This window comes from Candidozyma pseudohaemuli (genome assembly GCF_003013735.1).
Source record: "Candidozyma pseudohaemuli strain B12108 chromosome Unknown scaffold00019, whole genome shotgun sequence".
NCBI lineage: Eukaryota > Fungi > Ascomycota > Pichiomycetes > Serinales > Metschnikowiaceae > Candidozyma > Candidozyma pseudohaemuli.
In genome coordinates, this window is record NW_020194453.1 from 66124 (window position 1) to 91641 (window position 25518).

The 25518-nt window shown below is 48.2% G+C and overlaps 9 protein-coding genes and 1 non-coding gene across 10 annotated transcripts; 7 read left to right on the forward strand and 3 right to left on the reverse strand.

Annotated features, from left to right (window-relative positions):
* Positions 1-634: 634 nt before the first annotated feature.
* C7M61_004898 (uncharacterized protein) lies at positions 635-2473 on the reverse strand (the record flags this gene model as incomplete). Its single annotated transcript, XM_024860212.1, has 1 exon — positions 635-2473. One exon carries the CDS (start codon positions 2471-2473, stop codon positions 635-637), a length of 1839 nt encoding a protein of 612 aa, XP_024711592.1.
* A 1668-nt stretch (positions 2474-4141) lies between these two features.
* C7M61_004899 (histidine phosphatase family protein) lies at positions 4142-5524 on the forward strand (the record flags this gene model as incomplete). Its single annotated transcript, XM_024860213.1, has 1 exon — positions 4142-5524. One exon carries the CDS (start codon positions 4142-4144, stop codon positions 5522-5524), a length of 1383 nt encoding a protein of 460 aa, XP_024711593.1.
* A 375-nt stretch (positions 5525-5899) lies between these two features.
* On the forward strand, positions 5900-5971 carry C7M61_004900. The gene has a single exon. It is a non-coding gene; the product is annotated as a tRNA-Met (tRNA).
* A 418-nt stretch (positions 5972-6389) lies between these two features.
* Positions 6390-7769, reverse strand: C7M61_004901 (uncharacterized protein; the record flags this gene model as incomplete). Its single annotated transcript, XM_024860214.1, has 1 exon — positions 6390-7769. One exon carries the CDS (start codon positions 7767-7769, stop codon positions 6390-6392), a length of 1380 nt encoding a protein of 459 aa, XP_024711594.1.
* Positions 7770-8609: 840 nt separating this feature from the next.
* C7M61_004902 (uncharacterized protein) lies at positions 8610-9872 on the forward strand (the record flags this gene model as incomplete). Its single annotated transcript, XM_024860215.1, has 1 exon — positions 8610-9872. The coding sequence occupies one exon, from the start codon at positions 8610-8612 to the stop codon at positions 9870-9872; it is 1263 nt and encodes a 420-aa protein (XP_024711595.1).
* A 46-nt stretch (positions 9873-9918) lies between these two features.
* On the reverse strand, positions 9919-11586 carry C7M61_004903 (uncharacterized protein; the record flags this gene model as incomplete). The annotated part of the gene is made up of 1 exon (XM_024860216.1): positions 9919-11586. One exon carries the CDS (start codon positions 11584-11586, stop codon positions 9919-9921), a length of 1668 nt encoding a protein of 555 aa, XP_024711596.1.
* Positions 11587-13427: 1841 nt separating this feature from the next.
* C7M61_004904 (uncharacterized protein) lies at positions 13428-14705 on the forward strand (the record flags this gene model as incomplete). Its single annotated transcript, XM_024860217.1, has 1 exon — positions 13428-14705. One exon carries the CDS (start codon positions 13428-13430, stop codon positions 14703-14705), a length of 1278 nt encoding a protein of 425 aa, XP_024711597.1.
* A 675-nt stretch (positions 14706-15380) lies between these two features.
* C7M61_004905 (uncharacterized protein) lies at positions 15381-15806 on the forward strand (the record flags this gene model as incomplete). Its single annotated transcript, XM_024860218.1, has 1 exon — positions 15381-15806. The coding sequence occupies one exon, from the start codon at positions 15381-15383 to the stop codon at positions 15804-15806; it is 426 nt and encodes a 141-aa protein (XP_024711598.1).
* A 1737-nt stretch (positions 15807-17543) lies between these two features.
* On the forward strand, positions 17544-18800 carry POT1 (acetyl-CoA C-acyltransferase; the record flags this gene model as incomplete). Its single annotated transcript, XM_024860219.1, has 1 exon — positions 17544-18800. The coding sequence occupies one exon, from the start codon at positions 17544-17546 to the stop codon at positions 18798-18800; it is 1257 nt and encodes a 418-aa protein (XP_024711599.1).
* Positions 18801-21320: 2520 nt separating this feature from the next.
* Positions 21321-23927, forward strand: C7M61_004907 (uncharacterized protein; the record flags this gene model as incomplete). The annotated part of the gene is made up of 1 exon (XM_024860220.1): positions 21321-23927. The coding sequence occupies one exon, from the start codon at positions 21321-21323 to the stop codon at positions 23925-23927; it is 2607 nt and encodes an 868-aa protein (XP_024711600.1).
* Between the last annotated feature and the right edge of the window lie 1591 nt (positions 23928-25518).

Here is a 25518-nt window from a genome sequence, read left to right on the forward strand (position 1 = left end):
AAAAGGATTGAGGCGGTTTTGGGCTTGAAAAGGGTTGTGCTTATTAATCGATAAAAAATTCGTTATGTAGTGGGCTGGGATTGGTGGTTTTGATGGGGGTGGGTGGTGATGCTATGTGGGTGAGGAACAACCGGTCGTCAAGTTATCAATGGTGAAAGCAGCTCAGTATTGAATTCAATTGATAAACTTTTGTCTTGTAGCCACTTTATCTACATGAATAACCTCTCATTCTTGGGATAGCCTCGTTTGGTGTTCTAGTGGCCTTGTGACATGACATACATTGTCCATGACATATGGTAATATTCAATGGAATGAACTCCAAATACGACAGTGAACAAATGCCACAATGATCAAATTATCAATTGATATTGAACAGCTTCCTCTGCAAATTGCAATTACTTCCCTTTTGTTACGGCATGTCGATCAATGTCACGACTTCTTGAACCTACCAAAGGTGGACTTACCGCTTTCTATACTCTAATTCGGCGTACGTCACATATCCTTCTTCGATCAACTCCACCATTTTCTACATCGCCATGAACGCCCCTAGCTCCCCAACATCAAACCGTATTTCCAACTCCAACCCTACCCCTACCAACTACACCTTCAAAATATATACCATGTTAAAAGCTAGCTACTGCGACAGCTCCCTGACCTGCTGACTCTTCCATTCGTAGGCCTCCAAAAAGAGAAGAAGAAGATCACCAAAGTACCTCGAAGCCCGCTCCAACTCAAGACGGTACTCCTCGAAGGCAGCCAAAAAGTCCTCCTCCTTCATGCTATCCTGCAACAAGCACGCCTCGTCGTACACATGCTTGTGGAGAAGAAAAGAGGCTTCTTCCTCATCTTCGATTTCGAGCTGCTCCATGTGGACCCGGCAAAACTCCTGGAAAAGCTGCTCGAGTCGATGCTGGATATTGAGTGAGAAGCTGTGTCTATCCACAAAACGCTCCACGATTCCGACTTGGCGAAGGGTCTTGACTTTTTGCTCGAGCTCCTGGTACTTGGTCACGAGGGTTTCGAGCTGCTTGATATCGACAACGAATTTTTCGTCCTCGGCATACTTGCACTCGAGCACATTGATGAGACCATTGACAAGCTTGGTGCTTTCTTCAATATCCACCCGAATACCATGGTAGATGTTGTTGATTTGGACAAAATAGCGAGCAACAGTCTCGTTGATACTCAGTCCAGCCACACGGTAGAGAGCACAGTAACGGGTGATCAAGCTGTCGATCTCAATGTAGTAGTCCTCGTCTGTGTGGCATCCGTGTTCGAAATCGGTGGCGATGAAAAGACGCTCGATTTCAAGCTCCACATGTGAATGTGGCATTTTGAGCTCGAGGTCCTCAAAGACAATGGGCTTCTTGACCCCATACATCTTCTGGCGTGCTTTGAGTAATGGCTGCGAAATGATGGAGTAGTTGCCTGGACAAGAAACAACGTCGCTTGGAGCTTCCTCTTCGAAGTCAATAGAAAAGACAACTTCCTCGTCTGACTCGTCATCCGAAAAACGGGTTTTCGTAGGCAGTCTTCTGAACACCTCTGGTTTCTGGACATTCTTTGCGAGGATGTCCAACCGAGTAAGGTCGTAGTTCGAGTGCACGTATGTCTGCTGGTGTCTACGAATAGCTGCAATGTGTTCTGGAAGGTCTTCTTCGGTTTCTGAATCCTCCTCTGAGCTGTCCTCGGAACTGTCCTCGGAAGAATCCTCAATGTCCTCGTTGACTTCTCCATTGGAGTTGCCCTCAAACAAGTCGTCTTCAAAGAGGTCATCAGGGAGCTCAACAGGCTGAACTGGAGAGCTCTTATCGAAATATTCAGAAGCCTTGTTGGAAGGAAAGCGGCCTAAGGAGAGATCGTCAGAGGCTTCCTCCTCTTCTGTTTCTTCACACTGCTCCTCCTCAGGCTGATTTTCTTCCTCGGATGGCTTTACATCCTCGGACGCATTGACACCCTCCTCCCTCTTGCTTTCCAAAAAAGCCAAGTACTTCTTCTTGGCTTCTTCGTGGAATCTCTTGATGTTGTAGAGGCTCATGGCGACCCTGTAGTTGAGCTTCTTTCTGATCTTGCGAGGTGGCTCCTCGTCGTCATCTCTCTGTGGTGGCTCTTGTGGCTCGGTAGGAGTTTCTGAAGAACAGGAGTGAAACGAATCATCTGAGGAGTCGTAGTCGCTTCTGGACAATTCGCTGGAAATCAGACGATCTGACACAAGACGTACTTGACCATGGGTATCACCATTTGCACAATTTCTAGAAAACGCCAGGCTCAAACCTGGAATCAGGTCGTTATCCACATGAGGAGGCTGCTGCTCTGGAATAACCAGACTGGGCTGTTCACGGAAAAGATCAAGCTGCTGCTGACTGAAGTGTCTGTACTTTCTTGGAAGTACGCAATCGCTTGGCTGAGTGAGGCCAAGAATGAACATATTGGTGGTCAGTCTTTTGCTTTCTTTTGAATTGATAACTGGCATTATGGATGTTGGATTAGGTGGTGATGGTGCAATTGACTGGAGGCTGTTTCCCATGGTACAAATACTCCATTGAACGTTGACGGCTCCGCCACGGGGTCCATGGTAGGGAAACTCCAATAGCAGGCTGTGTGGGCTTTCTGAAAAATATATTCTGGATTCAGTTGCAATTTCCCAACTGGGTGTGGATTTGTGCCTGAGTTTCTCAAAGTGCCCTTTTTCGCAGCCATTAGAGGAGGTACAAGAAGTAGGTGGTGCAGTGAATAGAGGCGACGGGTGACCAAGTTTATGGAATAGAGGTGATTTGGGGAAAGTGTAACAAATTTGAATCGATTGAAGTTTTTCCCTAGTTTTTTCAGTCCAGTTATGCGGTCTAATTGGTAAGTCGGTTGTAGTATGGTGAGCAAACAGAGGGACATAGAGTAGAGTCATGTTGAAGTGGTCATAGTGGTCTTCTGAAGTCATGTCTTTTGGACAGCTACTACTCTACTCTCGAATAGACCTCATGAAGCTTTCATTGAGAACACTGGGTTTTTGGATGTTTCAAACCAGGTAGTTGGGGGTCCATAGTAAACCTATCCGGCTGCGAATACCAATACACTTCAGGCAGTAGATAGAGAAAATGACCAGAAAGAAGATTAGAATGTACAGTCTGTTACAATTACAATCTGGTATACCCCTTTATCTCCATGTAACATGGCTTTTCTACTGATTCACGGTACTACCAAGCCTAGTGGAGACCATCCTAGATGCACTTGTCGACCAGCCAAACCCGAGATCAACATGGCAATCGAATTACCCTCTCCATAGACCACCCCACACGGTTCTCCACTGTAACCTAAGCACTCTATCCAATTCGCCAATTTGTATGACTGACCTAACAGGTTTGACATTCCCACCCCACACCAAACATCAACACCAAAGGCCCATGACGGTCACACGACACGGTTCCCACATAGACTCCTCCAATCAAATCCCCGAAAAGCTCGGAAATTGATTTCCCGGGTCTGTGCAGAGATTTGCGTGATCCAGGCTTTGTAGATAATGCTCGATTCTGTTAGGTTTAAGCGAGGCCGGTCTTGACCGTGTACGTCACAAAACCTGAGCCTCGTCAAGCCACGGCGAAAATAGAACTATCAAAAGGACGATCAAAAAGATAAGCAAAAATCACAAGCAAAGGATTGGTATAACACCCTGAATTCTACAACCTCAATTGAGCCTCCAGGGTCCATCTGCACCTCAGTGTTGATGCTGCACTAATACAACTGCATCAATACAATGCACCACATGGCCGTAAAGTCTAAAGTATCCGGTGTTGTGCATTTCGGCTATTGTGATCAACAATAGTTTAATTAGGCACCAGGCGCCGAAACATCTTCGCCAGATCAACCTTCAATCTGTCTTATCTGTTTGACACATTCGTACATGCTGTCAACGCACTCTGATAAGTGATAACTATAGAAGTTGTCTTGGCCTCATGGAAATCCCCAGATCAACACCTTTTTAAGCCTCCTCGGCTACGTGCCGTGCTTGTTTACAATAGCCGTCCTGTAGGTACATCTGCTTGTTTTTCCGACAACCACATGGGTACCTTATCACGCACCATGCCACACGTGCGCTTCAAGATAAGATATAAATGGACGGCACTTTCTTGTTTTTGATCGCCAGAAAATGGTTGCAATCTCTCCTTTGATCAACAACGGCTTGCTCCTCACCACCCAGCTGGTGTTCCAGGATGTCGCTACTCCCAACCAGGCCTCTACTGAACAGTACAACTTGATCAAGTACTTGGGTGGTGCTGGTCCATACATTCAGCACCCAGGCTACGGTATTTCCACTTCTATTCCTGACCAGTGTACCGTCGAACAGGTCCACTTGTTGTCCAGACACGGTGAGAGATTCCCATCGAAGGGCAAGGGTCAGCTGTTTGAGGAGTTGTACGGAAGAATCAAGAACCACAGTGAAACGTTTGTTGGTGAATTGGCTTTCCTCAACGACTACGAGTACTTTGTCACCAACAAGGACTACTACGAGAAGGAGACCTCGCCTCAGAACTCCCAGGGTCTCTATGCTGGTACCTCTGATGCCTACAACCATGGAGCCGACTTCAGAGCCAGATACAGCGATCTTTTCGACAAGTCTCTGGAGCCATTGACCGTTTTCACGTCCAATTCCGGCAGATGCCATGCCACGGCCAGATACTTCGCCAGAGGTCTTTTTGGTGACGACTACGGTGACGAAACCGCCAAGTTTGCAGTCATTGCTGAAGAACGCAAGTTCGGTGCCAACTCCTTGACGCCAAATGTCGCCTGCAAGGACTGGAGAAAGGACGTCGACCACAGCTACAGAAACTTCAACACCGATTTCTGGAATGCTGCCATTGAGAGAATCACCAAGGGCAACAACTTCAAGTTGTCCAAGGGCGACTTGAACACCTTTGTGGACTGGTGTGCCTACGAAATCAACGTCAGGGGCTACTCGCCTTTCTGCAACTTGTTCACCAACGACGAGCTTGTCAAGAGCTCCTACCGTCTGGACATCTCCTACTACTACAACAACGGTCCAGGCAACAAGCTCACCGAGACCATCGGTGCTCCATACTTGAACGCCACTTTGGCCTACTTGAAGGAGGAGAACCCTCCACAGAAGTTCGTCTTGTCTTTTACTCACGACACCAACATGGAGAACTTCCACTCTGCGCTTGGCCTTTTGGCTCCAGATGAGCCTTTGCCATATGACCACATTCCTTTCCCTATTCCTTACGCCCACACCCTGATTGTGCCCATGGGCGCCAGATTGTACACTGAAAAGTTGAAGTGTGGCGATGACATTTACATTAGGTTCTTGGTCAACGACGCTGTCATTCCAGTCAAGCACTGCCAGGACGGTCCAGGCTTTTCTTGTAAGCTTTCTGACTACGAGGACTACGTGAACACCAGACTCGAGGGCAAGGACTATGCCTCCCAGTGTCAGGCTGAGGATGTGCCTGACCAGGTCACCTTCTTGTGGGACTATGCCACCAAGAACTACTCTGCTCCAGACATCGACTCGTAGATGTCGCTAATCTATTCGCTTCTTCCTTCGCTACCATTGTGATTCGTATACCCAAAACAATTTAATAAAGTTTGAAGTTTATGAGGTTTGTAGTTGGTCTTTATTTTGGCACTTCATTAGGCTCAGAGCAGCTTTCTTGTAGTGAGATACCTGTGGTTCATCTGGTTCAACTCAGCAACGGTTCACTTCGTCGAATGCACCTCTATTTGGGGTGATTTTCGCCATCCTCTATCACTCAGAAATACACTAAAGACCAAAAATTCAAAAATATATAGAAAATTAAGTTTGCTTCGATTTTGGCCATTTTTATCGACCTGTATATAGCGTTCCTTCTATGGCACTTATTAAACCCAGGCTATTGTCTCTTTACTGTCAAGCGCAGTGGCGCAGTGGAAGCGCGCAGGGCTCATAACCCTGATGTCCCAGGATCGAAACCTGGCTGCGCTAGTTTTTCTGTTTTTGCCTACAGATATTCCACAACTAAAAGAGGTTATGCTTCTTTTTTCACATTGCCCAAAACCGAAGTTCTAATCGGTTCGACTGATTTGTAGACCAGCACTGAACCAAAGCATCTCGCAGTTCGATTTTGCAGCCAAAGAAACCAACGTAATACTCCCTACTTTGTCCAATCTTGAACCATCACCAGGTCCGAAACTCCCCATCCTCCAACTAAACAATCCTGAAACCTCCCTATTCCACCCTTCGAAATCCCTAATTTATTTTGCGCTTTTTGGCGTATCATCATATCTGCTTCCATTCGCGATTCTCAACCCAATACCACGAACCAACATACCATCTTCACTACAACATAATTTTATTTTTTTATATTTTTATACTTTTAATTGATAAGGCGGCCATCAAATCCCTAGAGGAAAGTCTGCAACCGCTCGGCATCGTAGATCAACGAGTCCACAACCAGAAACACCCTGGAGGTGGCCCTCATGGTTACATGCAAATGGTCCGTCAGCAAAACGTCAGTGACAACGGGCAAAATCCGCTCAACGTCAGCGAGCGTTCTTCTGTAGGCGTGCTGCCCGCAGTCAGCAAAGAAAATGCCGTCACTGTCCTTGACGTTTTCGGTGAGGTCAAAGTGACGAAGAGTCACCATGGTGCTGATTCTCACACATTCTCTCGCTTCCGTGAGCATCTGGACCAGCGGGGCCTCACGAAAAGCGGCATCGAGGTCTTTTTTGAAAAAGATAACCTCGGACTTGGCCCGGCGAAGCTTTTCCAATACTTCACCGAGTCTGGACTGGATCAGGTGGCTGCAAACACCCTCCTTGTAGTCCTCGTTGATGAGGTCCAATTCCATGAAAAGGGCACGAAGGTGGCCCGAAATCCTGGAAATACGGCTGTTGAAAGACAGCATCTTCTGTCCTCCAGACACAAAGTTGGCTCTGACCTGGTGCACCATCTGGGACTGGAGCACACGGTAAAGGGTCTTTAGTCTGTGGGCCAACTCTTCCGCAGAGGACAGGGTATCGCCTTCAATGGCATCGAAGGTCTTGGCGGCGAGTTTTTCGTAAAATTCGAAGTTCACCTTGTGCCATGGCTGCTGTGTCTGAATAGGGAAAGTCTTGGGCTTTCTGACTGCAGAACCAGAGGCATCTGGGGAGCACACGCGAGGAACAAAATTGGCTGGGTCCTCGGTGAGGTAGGTGGTCAATCTGACCGTGGGCTTGAAGGTAAGCTTGGTGGCCTCGTGGGTCACGGTTTGGTTTTCAAGAGTATTGAGAAACCGGGCGATACGCTGAGCTGGACGGCGCTTGAAAAGACGGGGAACGGCCAATTGCAGCGAATTGTACAAATTCACGCCCTTGCGGTTTGTGTCCTCCTTGAAAGCGGTAAACGAGTGGGTGAACTCGATTTCGTTGGGGAGTTTGTCCAGGAACCTGGAACGGAAGGAGCTCGAGGAGGAAGAAGCGTAGCGTTCGTTTTCAAGCACCTCGGGGACGAAATCGGGGAAGTCGCCGAAAAAGGCCCTGGTGACAAAAAGAGCGTTTCTCGAAGCTGCGTGGAGCTTGTCTAGCACAACTGGCATTGCGCTATTCACCAGAGAAACGGCCTTTTTGAACACGCTCTTCTTGGGCGGCGCAAAAGGGTCGGGGTTTAGTGGGGTCCACTTGGATCCTGTAGCGTTTGGGGTAGCAATGGCCGAGGTGGCCTGGGCTTTGGGCATCTGGGAAGGTGCCTTGAAAGGCATATACTTGGTAGAAGCTGGAGTCATGGCGGTAAGAACGGACATGTCTGAGGGGAAGTGCTTTGTGAATGTGGTGATGGGGAATTCATTTTCTGGCGAAAAGGGCCTCAATTTATGTTGCAAAGTTGGCCTGTTGAAGTTGGAGTTACCGTTTTCGCAGCCACTTTTGGAGTAGGTGGAGCACAATGAATGACCTCAGGCCAGGGTCACAAAGCACGCTTGAGGCAAGTTCAATGAACTGGGAGTGACCAGAAAGCTTTATTTTTTGGAATTAGAACACTGTACTTTCTAAGTTGCAATTAGCTGATCGAGGGATGTGGTGGATGGAGGAGCTTGGTCAGCGCTTATGTAAGCAGAAGACGTGGGAGCGCTGAATTTGGGAGGAATAGCAGCCGAGTGACCAGAAAATGAGGTTTTATGGAAGGATGAAGGAATTGAATGAAGCGTGACACCCGTTTGACTTACCAGATTGGCCTAATGTAGTGTGACCTTCCATTTGGTAGCATTTCAATGGGTCATCAAGGCAGTGAAGAGAAGGGCACAGAACAAGGAGACCTTTGAGGAGAGGAAAACCAAGAATCAACAATCCCCCCACAATAAAACTTTTTTGCTTGACTAGAAGGCCCGTTTGCAGCCATTTTATGCTACACCCGTACACCACCTATCATCCATACCCTAGATACCTCTAATCCCAACCAGTGGGTCTGAATTCAACTAGAAGTAGTAATTAGCCCATATGAAACCCATAAACGTCCAGCAGAGCATCACTTCACCTCTGTATCTGCCGATTATTGGCCACCTAAAGTTGGAGTCACGTGACAACATCACCACCGTTGCTCAGTATGAGTGATAATCCTGATTCAGCTTGAATCACTAATCGCATAAATGGAGGGTCTGTCGCTGGCTGAAGGCTCCAGCAAACAAAGAAAAATGCATAGGCGCCGTCCGAGAAAGTCTCCCAAAGAAGGCGAGGAGAAACAGAGTCGAAGAGGCAAGCTGAAGAAGGCATCGACCCCAGATACACCCGAACAAGACTTCCGATTCTTGGAGATCGTGAAGCTCGTCAAAAAGTACATTCCAATCACGATAAACGGTCTTGCGGTGGAGAAGATTGTTCTGCTACAGTTAGAAAACCAAGAAAACGTTCCCAAAAAGGCCAAGGCAGAGATCGTCATAAACCATGTTCTCCGTCTAATAAAGAGAGATGCCCTGCAACCGTTGTACCTCAGTTTCATGATACCCCCTGCTGACCCCGACTTCCCCTTTGAGTTGGATACGTTGAAGTTCAACTTGACCATACCTCCAAACTACCCCAAGGATACCAAAGAGCTCCCCTCGATCATCGTTCTCAATAGCGATATCCCCAGAGGGTTCAGCATCAACATCGAGAGAGGATTTAAGGAGATTGCAACTGTGGCAAGACTGAAAAAGAAGATCGAATCTGACATCACTTTGGTCGATGGAAAAGGCCTATTATCGCAGGTTCAAACGCTCAACAAGTACTTGGAGGATTTCTTGAAGCAGGAAAAGAGACAGACCATGAAGTTTGTCAGCTTCAAGCCCACAGAAAACGCATCACCAGCTCAAGCAACCAGAGAAACTACTCCTGTTGTGGTTCCTCCTACACCTCCTCCAGAACCTTCAGCACCACACATCAGCAGTGAAACAAACAGACTTAGAAACAAGTACATTGACGAAATGTGCACGAAGCTTGCCCACCACGTCAAGTTGTTCCACAAATCTGCCAAGGAGATCCGCTATAAGGTTGTTGTACCTGTAGCTGGTAAGAAGGTGCCATGGCTTTGGAACTTCCAGAATAACCATGCTGACATTTTCCTTTCCATTCCCATCGAGTACCCCGATGTCATCCCCACCTTGAGCATCCCCACCAATTTCAGCACGAACTTGCTTGTGGCGAAGAAGGTTGGTCTAGATAAGACAGACAAGTCGTTGGTGGAGATCACGACGGAAGCCAAGGCTTTTGAAAAGAACTTTAAGATCAACGCAGAGAGCTGGATAAAGCTGCAAGAGGGGTTGCCGCTTGTTGATATTGTCAATTTTGTGAGCAACAATATTGAAGTTTTGGGACTTGCTCCCCAGGAGTATCAGAGGATCGTTCAGTTGATGGCAGAGGTGAAAGCTACATAACAGCATCAATGCATAATTACTCTTAAATGTATAAATGACTCGCGTATTACTCCCAAAGGTACTTGATAATTCTCCAGCCGCGGTTGGGTGGAGGAATCTCTTCTGGGTTCTCCTCGATATCCTTGAACAAGACCTTCAAGTCCACCTCCTCGGGCTTCTTGTACTTGGTCTTTTTGAGGATCTTCCAGAAGAAGAACAAAAATGTGAAAAGGGGAATCACAAAGTAGGAACTGAAGAATGAGGAAATGTCGAAGTTGTCATTCAAGAAGTTCTCGTAGCCGCCTGTCAAAAGAAGAATGACAAAGAAGAACAACGAAAATGGCGCCGCATACTGGGCCAAGGGCATTCTGTATGGCAAGTCTGCTCTGCTGTAGCCCTGGACCTTCAAGGCCCTCATCAAGTGCAAATGGTTGATTCCAATGGCGATCCACACCAAAAGAAGGTTGGCACTCGTCAAGTTCTGGAACCAGCCAAAAACCGTAGAAGCACTAGAGCTGACACTCATGTAGGCCAAGGGCATGAACGAGGCCGAGACAGCCACACCCCAATATGGCAATCCAAATCTGTTCGTGTTGAGGAAGAATTTAGGTGCCTGACCTTTGGATGCCAACGCAAAGAGGTTTCTGGAGGTCTGGACCAAACCCATATTGGCTGCAGAGAATGCTGACGTCAACACAACGGCATTGATCACACTGGGGAGACCCTTGATGCCGGCATCTTGGATGGCAATGACGAAAGGAGAGCCTGTGGAGTCGCCTGTGGTGTTGGCGATTTCTGGATTGTCTGCTGGAAGAATAAGCGTGAGACCAAACACCGTGAGGATGTAAAGCACAAACACTCTGAAGAAAATACGCTTTCCGGCAGTGTAGATGGAGTGTCTGGGGCTTTGGGTTTCACCAGCATAGAAGGAGATGGCGTTGATACCACCGAAAGCGTAGACGGTGGATCCTGTAGCTTTCCACCAGGACAAGAACTGGCCGAGGTTCCCGTCGGTGTAGTATTCCACAAACGGCGTTTTCTTCCAGTTACGGAAACCAATTCTGTCGACACCAGCGACTCCACCAAGGTCCAAGACGATGGAAAGAATAATGAGACCGGCAATAAGAAGCACCTTGAGCACACCAAAGAAGAACTCGACTTCACCGTAAAACCGGATTTTGTACGAGTTGCACGCGAGAATCACCACAATGAAAACGGTGATCCACACAGCCGGGTTCAAATCGCTCCAGTAGCCCATCACCACGGCCGTAGCGGAAATTTCACTCGGAAGAATATGCTGGTACACACCGATCCAGCCCAATGCAAAGGAGTAGGCGGAATCCACAAAGTGGTCGCCGTGTCTGATGTAGGAGCCTGTCACGGGCATCAAACAGGATAATTCAATCATGGCCAATTGATTCAAGCCGACGAGTATACCGATGAACAAGTAGGAAAGCAACATGCCCACATTGCCGGTCAAGGCTAGCGTTTTTCCACTCGACAAGAACAAACCCGTGCCGAAAACACCCACCAACGACAACATCTGGATATGGCGCTGTTTGAGGCCTCGATCGAGGTTGGCTTCCTTCTCGAAAACATTGTTCTTGAGCGAGTCGGAGTCCGGCTTTAGCGACTCGAGATCAACGAAGGAAACGTCGACGTTGTTGGATTTGCCTGTGCTGGAGGCCGACCTGACGGAAGCCGTCTCCAGGATGACACTGTCAGATTTGCTCATGCTGGGTGAAAAATGGGGGATATTCGATGCCTTAAATACATGGCTGCAAGATGTATAGGCGACGCAGGCACTGCAGAAGTTAGTAGCCGCTCATGAAGAAGAGGATCAATTGGATGCGTTAGAAGGAGGGAAAGAGGCAGCTGACGCCGAAGGTGCAGCACGGAATGCAGAAACTAAACGGATGGACCAATGGCGGCACTGGAATTTGACGTTTTCGATGCCCATCTGCACTGGTTCTGTGGCTGCTAATAAGCAGGGTAGGCGATTTCAAAGAGCCACAGTGCGGTTCATACTGTGGTGAAGTCGGCGGCTGCATAGTCTACAAAAGTGCATCTTCGACGATCTAATCGCCGTGACCGAAATCAGATTGTTTTTGCTTTTTGACAAATGATAATGTTGGTATGTTGTTGCCTGAGATGACGCCTTGGAACGTGCTGAAGTGATTTTTTATATGGAGAGCCGCAGCTTGGCAAGGCAATCTCGCAGTAGAGAACAAGGCGTTTTTCGTTTTTGACACCGGCCCGCATCCGCTGAGCATAGAAGCCGGATTCGGTATTCTTGCAAAAGGTGTTGGAAATGCACTTTTGATAATTGTTCCGATTGCGTCATGGGTCGCCTGAGGTATGCGAAGAAGGTGCTGATTTTGCGCTACCAGCATAGACCTTCCGTTTCTGGAGTCCGAAACCGCTTAAGCATTTATTGGTGAAGTCGATGGAGACACCTTCATAGGTAATTGTTTAATTTTTGGCATAGCTGGTTTGTGGTATTGGGACTGAGGTCTCGTGATTATTCGTTATCAGATTAGTGAGGCTCAGGTGTGGATGGGCGATAAGACGGTAGTACCGGGGAAGGCTATATGGTGGATGCACATCGGCTTTTGGGAAGACGAAAAAGGTATTTTGGCGGGAACTTTCCGTTGCGTTTAATTAGGGTGGTTTGAAGAAGGCGATTTGAAAAAGTGGTCTACGGCAAAGTAGGGTCCAGCAGGGTGGTAGATGCGGAGGGGCGGAATTTGAATAATGAAAGGCCGATGTTGAAGGGCTAATTGTGAAGGTGACACTGAAAGTGGCAGAAGCGATGAGACTGCGTTTCTTTTGAAAAGAACAGATGGTTGCTTGAAACATAGTTGCTCGTGGAACCCAACGATGGCTTTATGAACCAGACACTACGATTCTCTCCCATTCATTCTCTACAGACCAGCTATTCGTTCAGGACGTTCTTTCTCCTTCCAGCCTATTGTTCTTGTCTCTTTGGTGCCTACTGTATCGTCAAGTATTATTCACTGAGCACCTTCATACTTGTCTCATAATACCCACCACGGATGACCCAAAATTGTAAAATAAATCATTTATCTCCTCCGACGTGACCTCGTTTATCTCTGTAATTCCCATTTTGAGCCCAGGTTGATCCGTATTTTTTCTTGGTGCATCCTCTTATCGCTGCACCTACCATGTTGATCCCAGGTGCGACGGTACATACTCAAGGCTCGTTTTTTGCACCCATTTAGTTTCGGCCTGAAGTACACGAAATGGGCATTTATGGGTGTCAAAATGGACAGAAAACACCGGTTATTGCTTATTATCGAAAAACCAGCCACCCCAGACTTCACCCCATTGCGCTAAGTCCACCTCCACTTCTCGCACCAAACTAGTAACTCCAACACCATGGTCATGACTCCAACCAGGCCTCCCCTGGTCATCAACACCAAATTATTTTCTAAAACCTCCAGAATCGGAACATAAATAGAGCCCCTCCCTCGTCTCTTCCCGTTCTCTATCCACCACATCTTCTTCCCCAGTTTGATACCAGAGCATATACTCCGTACACAAACACAAGCAACAATGTCTACAACTATCTCGATTCCAGCTAACGCCTTCGGTGGCTTGTCCGCCCAGAACCTCGAACTCACTTTTAGTGCCGAGGAACTCAACGACTTCTTTACCCAGTATGCGAAGTCCAATGCTAGCCTTGAGGCTAGTGCCCTTTTCCAGTCCAAGGTGGACGAGGCGCTTGCTTCTCACCAAAAGACTGAGACTCCTGTGATCGAGAAGAATGAGCCTCAAGCCTTCTTCGGCGACCACGCTTTGTGTGAGATTCCACTTCTCAATGACAGCGACATGAAGACTCTTCGCAATCTTAAGCGCTGCTACGACACTCAGAACGGCTTGAACGAGTCTGATTCTGAGTCTGATGAGGAATTCGGGTTGGAAATTAGCGTTCCAAGGAGCAGAGGCAGCCTCTCTCAAAACAGCATCAACGCTACTCCAACCCAGGCTAGACCAGCCAGCCTCCAGGTGGGCCTTTTGTCGCCCTACCACAATTTCATGAAGCTCTTCAAGCTTTGTGACTTGTTCAAGTCCAGATACTCCAATCTCCCCCAGGTATCCAGAGCAGTGGACTTGTGCTACACCCCCATCTTCCCCATCGACATTTTGGAGATTGACAACGGTAGATTCAACCTTGTGCCTCCAAGTGCTCCCCCAGCTGCTCAGAGGAAGTTTCAACTCGCTGTTCGCAGAGAAAAGAGAGAGCTTCTTCGTTTGACCAAGATCTTCAAGGTCCCCGAGTTGGTCATGGACCTTCCTCAATTGGTCACTGAGGTTCAAGTAACCTCCAACCAGCAAGTGGCCAAGAGGGGCCCCGACTTCACCAAGCTCTTGCAGCTTTTCGAGTACTACCAGTCGTACTGGAAGCATCTTCCCCAGGTGAAGAAGGCCGTTCTTTACACTTCTGCTACCCCTACTACGTGCGTGCTTGATGATGCTACGATCTTCTTCATCTTGGACCCTCTCCCACCACGTGTCGAGGTTGTCGAGACCTCCGACTTCAGATCAACTTCCCCTCTGGAGTCCGACAGAGCCAAGGCTCCCTCTTTGACTTCTCCCCTGTCACAAGAGGTTGAGCAGGTTGCATTCAAGGAACCTGCTACTTTGCTTTCTCCACCCAAGGTTTGTGTTTCGGAGCTTCCTGCCCCCGAGAGGCCGCCAGTGCCTCAGCAGAGAAGCCGCCGGAGAAATACCAAGAGGAGAAGGCAGAATCTTCCCGGTTTCAAGAGAAGACAGAGAAGAAGACGGAACGGAAGAAAGCCAACCAGTGCCTATGTTGTGCACGGCCCCTGACGGGACGGCCTTCCAAAAGATATTTATTAAAAAAAGAAAAAAATGTAAAAAATAGAAAAAAAATAAAAAAAATGTGAAAAGGAAAGTAGTAGTAGTGGTGGTGGTAGTGGTGGTGATGGTGAGGTACCTGCCACCTATTGACAAGTCATGCACGTGGGTTAAGCAAGATTAAGGGTTCAATAGATGGAGCATTTTAGGAGGCAAGAATAATTTCATGGGAGTAGGGTTTCATGATTTTCGTGATCTTCACTAGTACAGGTTCATGGTAGATACCTGAGACACTAAACCTCCACCAAGCAAGCTAGCAAAAAAGCAAAAACATCAACATAATCCCATCCTTTAACTTACTACACTTCATTCCACTTACTGCTTTTTTTATTTTCATACATTGCCCAATAGCCTTCTCTTCCTCCTCCTCTGAGTCATTCAGGGTCCATTTCGCAGCCACCCTCCGAGGCACCACATATCATCGAAATCACATAAAACAAAAAGCCAAAGCTGCTCCACAACAGCAGCTTTTAAATTATCAAGTTGATAGAACGCAACCCCCTCCACCGGGTGGAATTCGGATTCCGCCGTGTTCCTCCGTTTCCCTGTCTGCAGACTGTTGATGTACGCATCCCATCCAAAACCAACTACACCTTCTACTCCAACTAATCCCACACTCACAGCACCATGTCGGAAAAAGACCTCGAGTTTCAGTACGCTAACGAGTGTGACCTTGAAATCCACTGTTCTCCTTTTGGCCTTTCGGGCGTCTACATGAAGGTCAAGGGCACGAATATCATGGGCATAGGGTCCACCATGGGTCTAATTACAGGCACTTCCAAAGGAACGATCCACTACAACGACAGTGCCGACTTGCAGGACCAGAGATACAAGCTTTTTGTGGTTGTGGACGAGGAAAACACGCTACGGATCGACTTCACCAAGATCATAGGGCTTTCTGGAGACGACAAGGAAAAGGTACCCCAGGTGGAGTTGGGCAAGGAAGACGCGGAGCCTCTGCTTATATTTACGGGTCAGTGTCCCGAGGGAAGGCCCGATAAGATCGATCCTTTCATTGGCATCTTCTCTTTTGAGAGAGAAGACAAGGCGTAGACGACTGGTGAGAGATATTGAAGGATTAAAGGATAGAACATGAAGGCTTTACCTATGGATCAGAACCCTAGAGCATACGATTTCAAACAGCAGGCTAGTAACACCTCATTGCAAAGGCCAGACTTGGATGACTCAGAGACAAGACAGAACAGTATGAAGCGCTTAGAAGCTTCACCCGATCTTGAGACAGTCAAAAGCCTTTCGGCCATTACCCAATTGGGCATTCACCAACCATCATCAAGCCCACCGCTTATTCCCCCATGAAGACATTGTCATCTCCAAAGACTCTTCAGAGTCAACGGCCAGTCGGCAGACCCAGCTCAAGAACCTGCCTCACACCAGAGCACCACGGCGACGTTTTATTAGCTCCTCGGACCATGCTTCCTCGAAATCACTCTAAACAGGCACCTGGCGCACCCGTGATATTTCCGCTGAACCCCTCTACCCCAGCCTTGGTCTCGGAGACGCACCGGAGTGGAGTTAAGATAGGGTTTAAGGCCGTCGCTACACGAACCCAAAAAACTACAATCACGGGGCCGATTATGTTGAGAAGACAATATGGGGTATAGAGGAGTTATGCTGGGGGTGCCTCGGGTTCTTGTTGGTTGACCGGAACCGAGCTGGCTGGTAACCTTCTATGCCTGAACTTTAAAGTGTAAAAGTCGTGATGCCGAAATACTCGGTGGCGGCTTCTGCGGGCTTCTTTGGCATAATAGGTGCTATGCAGCCAGCCCGTGCATTTGCCTTTCGGGTGACCTATACGGTGACCCCTAGGGTGTTGCCATTGAAGATCGGGTAGTAGAGGAGATAACGAGGGCGGATCAATGTTAAGAAAAAACGACGATCAAGTTTCACCCCCATTCGAACAAAGAGTCATTGGCATTTTATCTCGCCAATCACCGTTTTTCGATTGTCGGGTTTCGGGGCTGGGCGACTCGGTGCGATTTTGCAACCGTGGATATAGTGGCAGGTGAAAGACACCCAGGCCGTTGTTCCATTTAAGGTTCTCGAGGCGGTATCTAAAATATTTTATATGCTCAACTCACCGGACTGCGTGTTTTGCAAATCCAAGCCTTCCTAGGTTGTGACACCGAATTTTTCATCTTCACTACGTCATGCCATATTATCATGTTCAATCCTAGGACTTAGTCGCGGGACAATAGCATCTGATCGAGCGGGTACCACCCCAGTCCCCGCCAGTTTCCAGTCCAATTAATTATATTTCTTAATCAAACCATCATGGTAACCCGAAACATCCCAAATCTCTAATTCATTTTTTTCTATTTCCCAAAAGTCAATCGTATAACGGCCTTGCACTGACGTGGGGAGGCCTCGGTAGAAAGGCGGTCACGTGCTCTTCCGGCGGGGTTTCACATGGCTGAGTGGGCGGAAGCAACCAACGGTCCTGCTTGTGGTGTACGGTTTTTTCATGTGCGTCGCACGGGGAGACGCTGATTTGGCGTAGTAGCCAGCGACATTTTACTAGTACAATGTGAAATCTCTGCCATTTGCCAGTCAAGATGGGCTCTAGCGGCGTCGGCGAGCCGGCCCCAGTGAGTGGTGTACGGGTCTTAGGATTTAATCTGGGGTCCTCGGTACATGTGTAGTGCATATGCAGCACCGGCCTCAAAATGCGGAGTGGCCCTGGCGTATGAATGTGATTGGAAAAAGTATAAAGACCCCCCTGCTCCCTCGTTTTTTTCGCCCATCACCCCACATTTTTTTTCACATATCACCATGGACAGATTGAACCAGTTGGCTGGCCAGTTGAGCCCTTCCTCCAAGCAGGCCGTTCTCGAGAAGAACCCAGATGACGTTGTCATTGTCGGCGCCTACAGAACCGCCATGACCAAGGGTGGTAGAGGTTCCTTCAGAGATGTTGGTTCCGACTACATTTTGACCAAGTTTTTGGAGGCTTTCCTCAAGAAGACCGGTGTCGACCCTAACTTGATTGAGGACGTTGCCTGTGGTAACGTTTTGAACAGAGCCGCCGGTGCTTCTGAGCACAGAGGTGCCTGTCTTGCTGCCGGTATCCCTAACACCGCTGCCTTCATTGCCTTGAACAGACAGTGTTCTTCCGGTTTGATGGCCATTTCCGAGATTGCCAACAAGATCAAGTGTGGTGAGATCGATGTCGGTATCGCTGCCGGTGTTGAGTCCATGACCAAGGGTTACGGTGCTGAGGCCATTCCAAAGGTTGACCCAGCTTTGGCTGAGAACGCCGAGATGGCCAAGTGTTTGATCCCTATGGGTATCACCAACGAGAACGTTGCTGACAAGTACAAGATTCCAAGAGAGAAGCAGGATGCTTTCGCTGCCGAGTCTTACAGAAAGGCTGAGCAGGCCGTTTCCTCCGGTGCTTTCAAGTCCGAGATCTTGCCAATTGAGGCCATCCTCAGAGATGACGATGACGATGATGAGGACGAGAACGCCGAGCCAGCCGAGAAGAAGATCACCGTTGACACTGACGAGGGTCCAAGAAAGGGTGTTACCGCCCAGTCCTTGGCCAAGTTGAAGCCAGCCTTCAAGTCCGACGGTACTACTCACGCTGGTAACGCCTCGCAGGTTTCCGATGGTGCTGCCGCCGTGTTGTTGATGAGAAGATCTGTTGCCGAGGCCAAGGGCTACCCAATCGAGGGTAAGTTCGTCCTCTGCTCCGCTGTCGGTGTCCCACCAGAGATCATGGGTATCGGTCCAGCCGTTGCCATCCCAACTGTGTTGAAGAAGGCCGGTTTGACCGTCTCCGATGTTGACATTTTCGAGATCAACGAGGCTTTCGCTGCTCAGTGCTTGTACTCTGCTGAGACCTGTAACGTTCCAGCTGACAAGTTGAACATCAACGGTGGTGCCATTGCCTTGGGTCACCCATTGGGCTGTACTGGTGCCAGACAGTACGCCACCATCTTGCCTTTGTTGAAGAAGGGCCAGATTGGTTTGACCTCCATGTGTATCGGTACCGGTATGGGTGCTGCCTCCATTCTTGTCAGAGAGTAAGTAAATATTTATTACGGAATCTACGCCATTTGATGAACTGCGATGTAGGTATAGTAGACCAATGTGGGGAAGAGCGTTCGCAATTTTCACCCAAATATCACAAAACTGCTACATGTCTCACTTGCACGGAGGCTAGGTTCGCTTGTGATCAGTCCGTTTCGTAAAGCCTGTGAAATTTGTTTTGTGTTCGTTTAGAAGTATATCGGTTATTTCAATGCCGCAGGGATGTTTTACCGAGCTTCTATGGAACCGTTGAGAAAGGAATGAAGAAATAGAGAGACGAACGGGTTGGGCACTTCAAGCAGGGGTCTTTTGTAGCAACTTATGCGCTTTTGACCTGAATAAAAGTACGTCTGCATCGAAAGCGGAATGTAGAGCAGATATTGAGTTTTCAGCAACGAAGATCGTGGACCATAACCAGAACATCATTCTGATCGGCAATTTCAATATGGAAGCGATCGATCACTGTATCTTACATTGAGCACAGTTTTGAACTCTGACTACCGTTTCCGTCACTTTCCCTAGAATAACTCCATGCAAGAAGTGTAGGTCATCAGGACATGGTTCGCCCAAATGAGGTCAATGGTCTAGCAGACATGACGTCACCGAAAAACCCAAAAGAACCTTCTGCGCCGAAGATCGAAAAGATAATCGGCCGATGGAAATAGACTTACGTCGAAAATCCATGTAGACGCCTGGCCAGGCATCGTGAGGCGTGGTGCCGAGAATTTACCTGCTGGGTTTCGGAAGGCCCAAAGGGATGATGGAATAAAGCCAGGGGAGGTGGAATAGCATGAAATGAAGAAAATGAATCGTAGAAGAAAGATTTGTACAATTCATTCCTTGAAGAAATGCCCAACCGCCGTTTCTGCGCTGTCAGTGCTGTAGCGCTCCAGAAACTCTATCTCTTCCACAGCCGCATGGACGCCTGGTCCAAATCGAGATCTCCGCCGGACCAAGCCAAGCCGGCGGCTTCAGAAATAACATGATCCCGAAAAGCTTAGTAAACGGCTTACTAAGTAAAAACATCGAATAGGGGAGCTGCTTGCGGAGGTATCGGAAATACCAAGCAGCGAGAGAAGAAAAGCAGCAGCAGCACCAGCGGACCGCTGCAAACTTGCAGAACATAATTTGCGAGATAACACGCAAAAAGCCGTGGCTGTGGCCGTGAATTCAAAGGCCCCCTTAACCAATCAAATCCACAAACCGCTGCCGTTGACGCATTGCAATTTTCCAAACCGCGATGACGTTCTTCCAAGCATGGCTCGAAACCGCCAGGTCCAGGACCGTCTGTTCCACAAATTGCGCCGAATAGCCACCTCAACAGAAACAGCCGCTTCGTGGAACCCACATGGACCGGAAGGAAGGGATACATAGCAACCGAGCGTTCTGGAACGCACCTCGGTTGAAAATTAACGAAACATCACCAACCGCCATAACCACCACCACGGCGGCTGCGTCGCGAAAAAAAATACCATTATCATAACCCCTCGGCGCCGTCGTGTCAATGTCACCAAATTCACGACAAATACCTCGACTATGTGCCAGGGATCTTGATTGTCTGCGTTTTCCACGCATTACTCACACGAGCAATGAAGCGATGCGCGAGGTGGAAAGCAGTGCGCCTCTTGGCAGCCAAGAAGGTGTGTGAAACGACCGAAAGAAGCCCTGGAGACGGTCGAACAGCGAAGGTTTATCAAGGTTCCTTTTGAAGTTTCGTTTGAGGTTGTTCAAGGTCGCCTCCCTTGAGCGAAAGTGTAAAGTGTAAGTTGCTGCGAATCCAGATCATCTCCATTGTGCGTCTGTGGGACCATACACAAAAGCTTCTCACCGACATTCCACCATCCACTTTAAGCTCGCCGGTCCGAGGCAAAGCTTACGACAACGGTGCTGCAACAAGGGTGCAGTTTAAACCAACATGCCATGAGCCACCTTCTCCAAACCACGCCACCTTGCATGCTTCAAGCCCTGGTCGAATTCCACTCATTTCCGCTTCTGATCCATCGCCCCTTTGTTTTCCTCTATACACCTCTGTTTGTCACCGCCTGTCACACGAGTGTTCAAAAAACTCAAAATACCATGTGCCGTCGTTGGCGTGATTGTTCGCTTATTTAGTGCCGTGCGGTGCCCCCCACAAATCGGCCCGAGCCCTGGCTACCCCTGCGGCTGAGCGCCTACGCCAAGAACTATATAAATACGCGGATTCCCACCACAAAAACAATTTATTTAAAAAAAGCGGCCAACTCGTCCTTTAAATAATTTTGCCTGACCTCTCGCCGTTCCCCATTTCTCACCTCGACTGCCCCGCCGAGCAACACCTGCATCACAGACGCGACTTCCTGTGCTACAATAGGTTTGAGATCGTGCGTATGTTTTCTGCTATACAGTGCGCTTGGGTACCTGTTCTCTGTGTCGGACAAGCAGCTTAGCACCCGGGGCATAAAACCCAGCCTTTTGCTTCTTTTTTCTCTTCGCAACCGCCTTTTTCTAGATCCCTACAACACACCCACATTTCATAGCATGGTTGTCGTCACTTTAAAGAAAACAACACGAATCGCCGTGCTATGTTTGACCGCCATCGTGGCCTACTCGATGCTTCTAGCGTTGAACCCGATGAAGTCGCTAGCTCAGCGCTACCACAAACTGGTCTATTTGAACCTCCGTATTCTATATTTCAAGTACATGTCCGCCGACCTCAAACTAGATACGAGCTCCTCGTTCCAGCTGACCCTAGATGAGGTATCCACCGAGAAACTCGGCGACAACACTTCCCCAGATAATTTTTTTATAAACCCAAACTATATACCCGAAACCACCTTGCCCATACCGTCCTATTACGGCACCGACGATAAGCCTTTAATCCAGCCGTTTGACCCCAGATTCACCCTCGCGGCATACTACCACTGGATTCGGGCAAACCCAGACAAGCCTGTTCCGTTTCACTGGTCCGATTGGGTCGACCTCAAAGATCTCAACAAGTACATTCTTTTACCCGAAAAGGTCAAGCCCAACTGTACCGAAGTTTATGACATTTCCAAGCAGAAAAAAGTGCTCAAAGGATCCGTGGCCAGACCAGTGGAGCAATATTGTCACGATGACCCGCAGTTCCCCTTGGGCTGGCGTATCAGCCAGTTCCCCCACGCACAAACTAGAGAAAACATGAGAATGTTGGGCAAGTCTTTCCTTTACTCTGGCTTTCCAAGTCCAACGAAACTCATTTTTTTGACCAACGATGCGGGCTCTTACGTCGTCGATGTTGAGGACCACGAGAACAATAACTACAGAAACTCGGTTTTGTTCAATGGAATGGTTGAGGATATAGCGACCGAGTTGGACGGCCGTTCCTTCGACGTTCTTAAAGCGTACAACCAGCTTGTGGAGTCCAGACCGCCCACTAATGCCGACGGCGTGATGCGTGATTCCGTCATCCATCTCGACCAGGACATGTTCCACGTCGATGCTAATGAAGTCATTGATGAGCTCCAAAGAATGGACCACAAATCCGTCATGGACAAGAAGTACCTCGAGTGCTTGCTTGACTCCACTGGTACCTCCACTCCAGTCAAGTACTTTGACGAGGCCAAGTTGGTCAACTCGGGCACCTCCAAGATCTTCGGTGAACACCACGACTGGCGTTTCTTCGACGGTCTTACCATTAATTCTGATAGACAAGTGCTTGTTTTGCATAGACTCATCAAGAACTACCTCCAGTTCTGCAAGACCCATGGTCTTGTCACTTGGATTGCCCACGGCTCCTTACTTTCTTGGTACTGGAACGGTATGGCTTTCCCTTGGGACGCCGACACCGACGCTCAGATGCCAATTAGAGATTTGCATAGATTGGGCAGAGAGTTCAATCAAACCCTTGTTGTTGAGAATGTTGGTGTTGACGGTGTTGGGGATGAGACGAGTTTCAACGGTATGGGCTCTTTCTTTGTCGACGTTGGCTCCAGTATTACCCACCGTGAGCGTGGTAACGGTATGAACAACATTGACGCTCGTTTTATTGACGTGTCTACCGGTTTGTACGTCGATATCACTGGTCTTGCTCTCAGTAATGAGACTGCTCCATCCAGATATGACTACAAGATTAACCTCGACAAGGAGAAGAAGAAGCTTAGCACTCAGTCCAAGCTGACATTTGTCGATAATGCATTGAAGCAGGTCTACAACTGCAGAAACCGTCATTTCAGTTCTTTACAGGAGTTGTCACCATTGATTGTGCTGGGAGTTCAGAACCAGCTTGGTTACGTTCCCCTGAACTTTGGCTTGCTTCTTGACCAAGAGTACAAAGTCAAGGGTTTCTTGCAGACCAACTTCCAAGACTACTACTACCTCAGGAACCTCCGTATTTGGGTGAACAACAAGATTGTCACCGAATACGTCAAGAACAAGGGCAAATTCATTGAGGACAACTCGGTGAAGAAAGAGAAGCGTGTGGTCAGCGAGGATGACGCCAAGATGATCGAGAAGTTGAACTTGGATGACCACAAGAACTTGATCAAGCACGAGTGGATTTTCAGGGAGTACGTTCTGACGAGAGAATTCACGGCGTTCCACGAGGAGCAAATGAAGCATCTTTTGCGTAACCGTATGGAACAGTACATTGAAGGAGTGAATCACTTTTCAAACTCCAACACTGTAAACCACCCACTTTGGGCCGACACATTCATGCATCATATCCACGTTGACAAGATCAGATACGAAGAGGAGGTTGACAAGCTTCTCGAACTTAGCAACGCATACAAGGACGAAGTGAAGAAGGAAGAGATGGAGGCCCAGAAGGAGAGCGAAAGGGCCAAAGAGAAGGAGGAAGCCGAGAAGAAGAAGCAAGAGGAAGAGGCGGCGAAGCAGAATCAGGAGGCGGAAGCCGGAGACACTAATGACGACGCCAAAGACGACGCCAAAGAAGAGCTCGTTCCGATTTCGGATGATTCTGACGTCACTCCCGACACACCAGCCGATGAGGCCAGAGCTGAGGTCTCCCAGGACGAAGTGCCCATAGATGGAGCGCTCAAGGAAGAGGTCCAAGCCGAGCAGGCCCCGGCTGCACAAGATGTACCAAACGAAGCTCCACAGGAGCCACCACAGGAAGCTCACTACAACGAGCAAGAGGTCAGCAACTAATGATTCACGAGCATGCATTATTTAATCCACGAGACATTGTAGACATAGTATCAAGGTACCATCGGCATATGAAAGCGTACTTCATACGTGAGGTGTAGACCAAAGAGAAAGAATTATGCTCAGTTTGGGCAAAGCGATTCATAAAAGTCAGACAAGGCTTTTGTTTCGAGAATCGGTCTAGGCTAAGCCAGCCAAGGATGATGTCACCGGTGGTGATATCGGGATTAGTAGTATCTAAAGACTTAAGTACACCAATTGAAAGCTTAAGACATCATTAAAAGACTCAAATCTACAACAGAACCAGATTCAAATTAAAGTTTCAAAAGATCACACAAAACCCCAGGTTTCAGTGGGTCGAGGCCGCACCGAGACAATAAAATGTTCTCCTCCATGGTGAAGACCACCACGGTACTTGGCGGTAGTATTTATAGGAGAGGAATCCCCACACATGGGGCGAAGCAGATAAAAATATCGCATGTTATGAGAAGTTAAATTTGTATTCCATGAGTCATGGAGATGTGACTAGATGAATTGAGTGACTCAGAGGCTTTGGATTGGTGCATTTCAGGAAGTTCATTGAGTTCATTGGATTCATTGTGTGAGGAAGGTTCACTACATTGGGGCGATTTACGAAAGTAAGGTATGCGATCAGATTGAGGCTTATGAGCATGTCCGAGTCAATCGCCCACCTAGCATAGTATTCTAATGCAACGTGGTGTTGCAGTGCACTAGATGGAACTAATGATTTTCGACATTCACTTCATACAAGAACCAAAAACCGAATTCTAAAAACAACCCCAAATAAAACCTCCGTTAAGCGGGTTGCAGGTGCCCCGGACCAAAGCCAGATTCAACGCAGGGTCAGATTTAAGTGAGGTAGGCTGAAGCGCAGCGCGAGTCAAGCGGCTAAAAAAACAGTAGAGCCTCATGAGACCCACGTTGACGGGCTTCCAAGAAAAACGACAAAAACCTTCAAAAACACGCCTAATAAAAAAGCTCATCCACCAGGTGAAATTCATTCTATTTTTGCAAGTGCCATCTCCGAGCAAGACGTAAAATTGGCATTTGCAGCCAGGAAGGCTAAAGATGGCGCAGGGGACTCAGCCTCGCATAGCCCCAGGCGAGCCACCCGATTTTCGAGAATAGTCCCGCCCTAGCGCCAGCCGCGTGTTTTTCAGGAGACAAAGCGAAAAACAGGGAAGGGGAAAATGCAGAGGAAGGATTTTGTTGAAGAGGAGAAAAGAGGCGAAGTCGACGGAGCAGGCAGTTGCAAGAGAATAAAATAACCATTTGAAAATAAAAAGCACAAAGTATTATCTGAGTTGGTGCTTCGGTTTCCTTCCAATTCCATCGCAGTTGCTCGCCCGCACTTAATTTTCCATTTCTGGCTGCCGATGAATCCCGCCTTATTCGTAACTGTTAGTCCATCGCCAAGGCGCGATTCACGGTCCACGCGACAATGCTTTTTTTATCCACGAGAGGTGAATATTTTCAGAGACGGGTCACCTGCCTCGAGGTTGCAAATATTATTTTCGTTACGTGATGGCGAGGGCCGAGTTGGCCAAATGACAAGAGGCTCCCTTTAACTAGA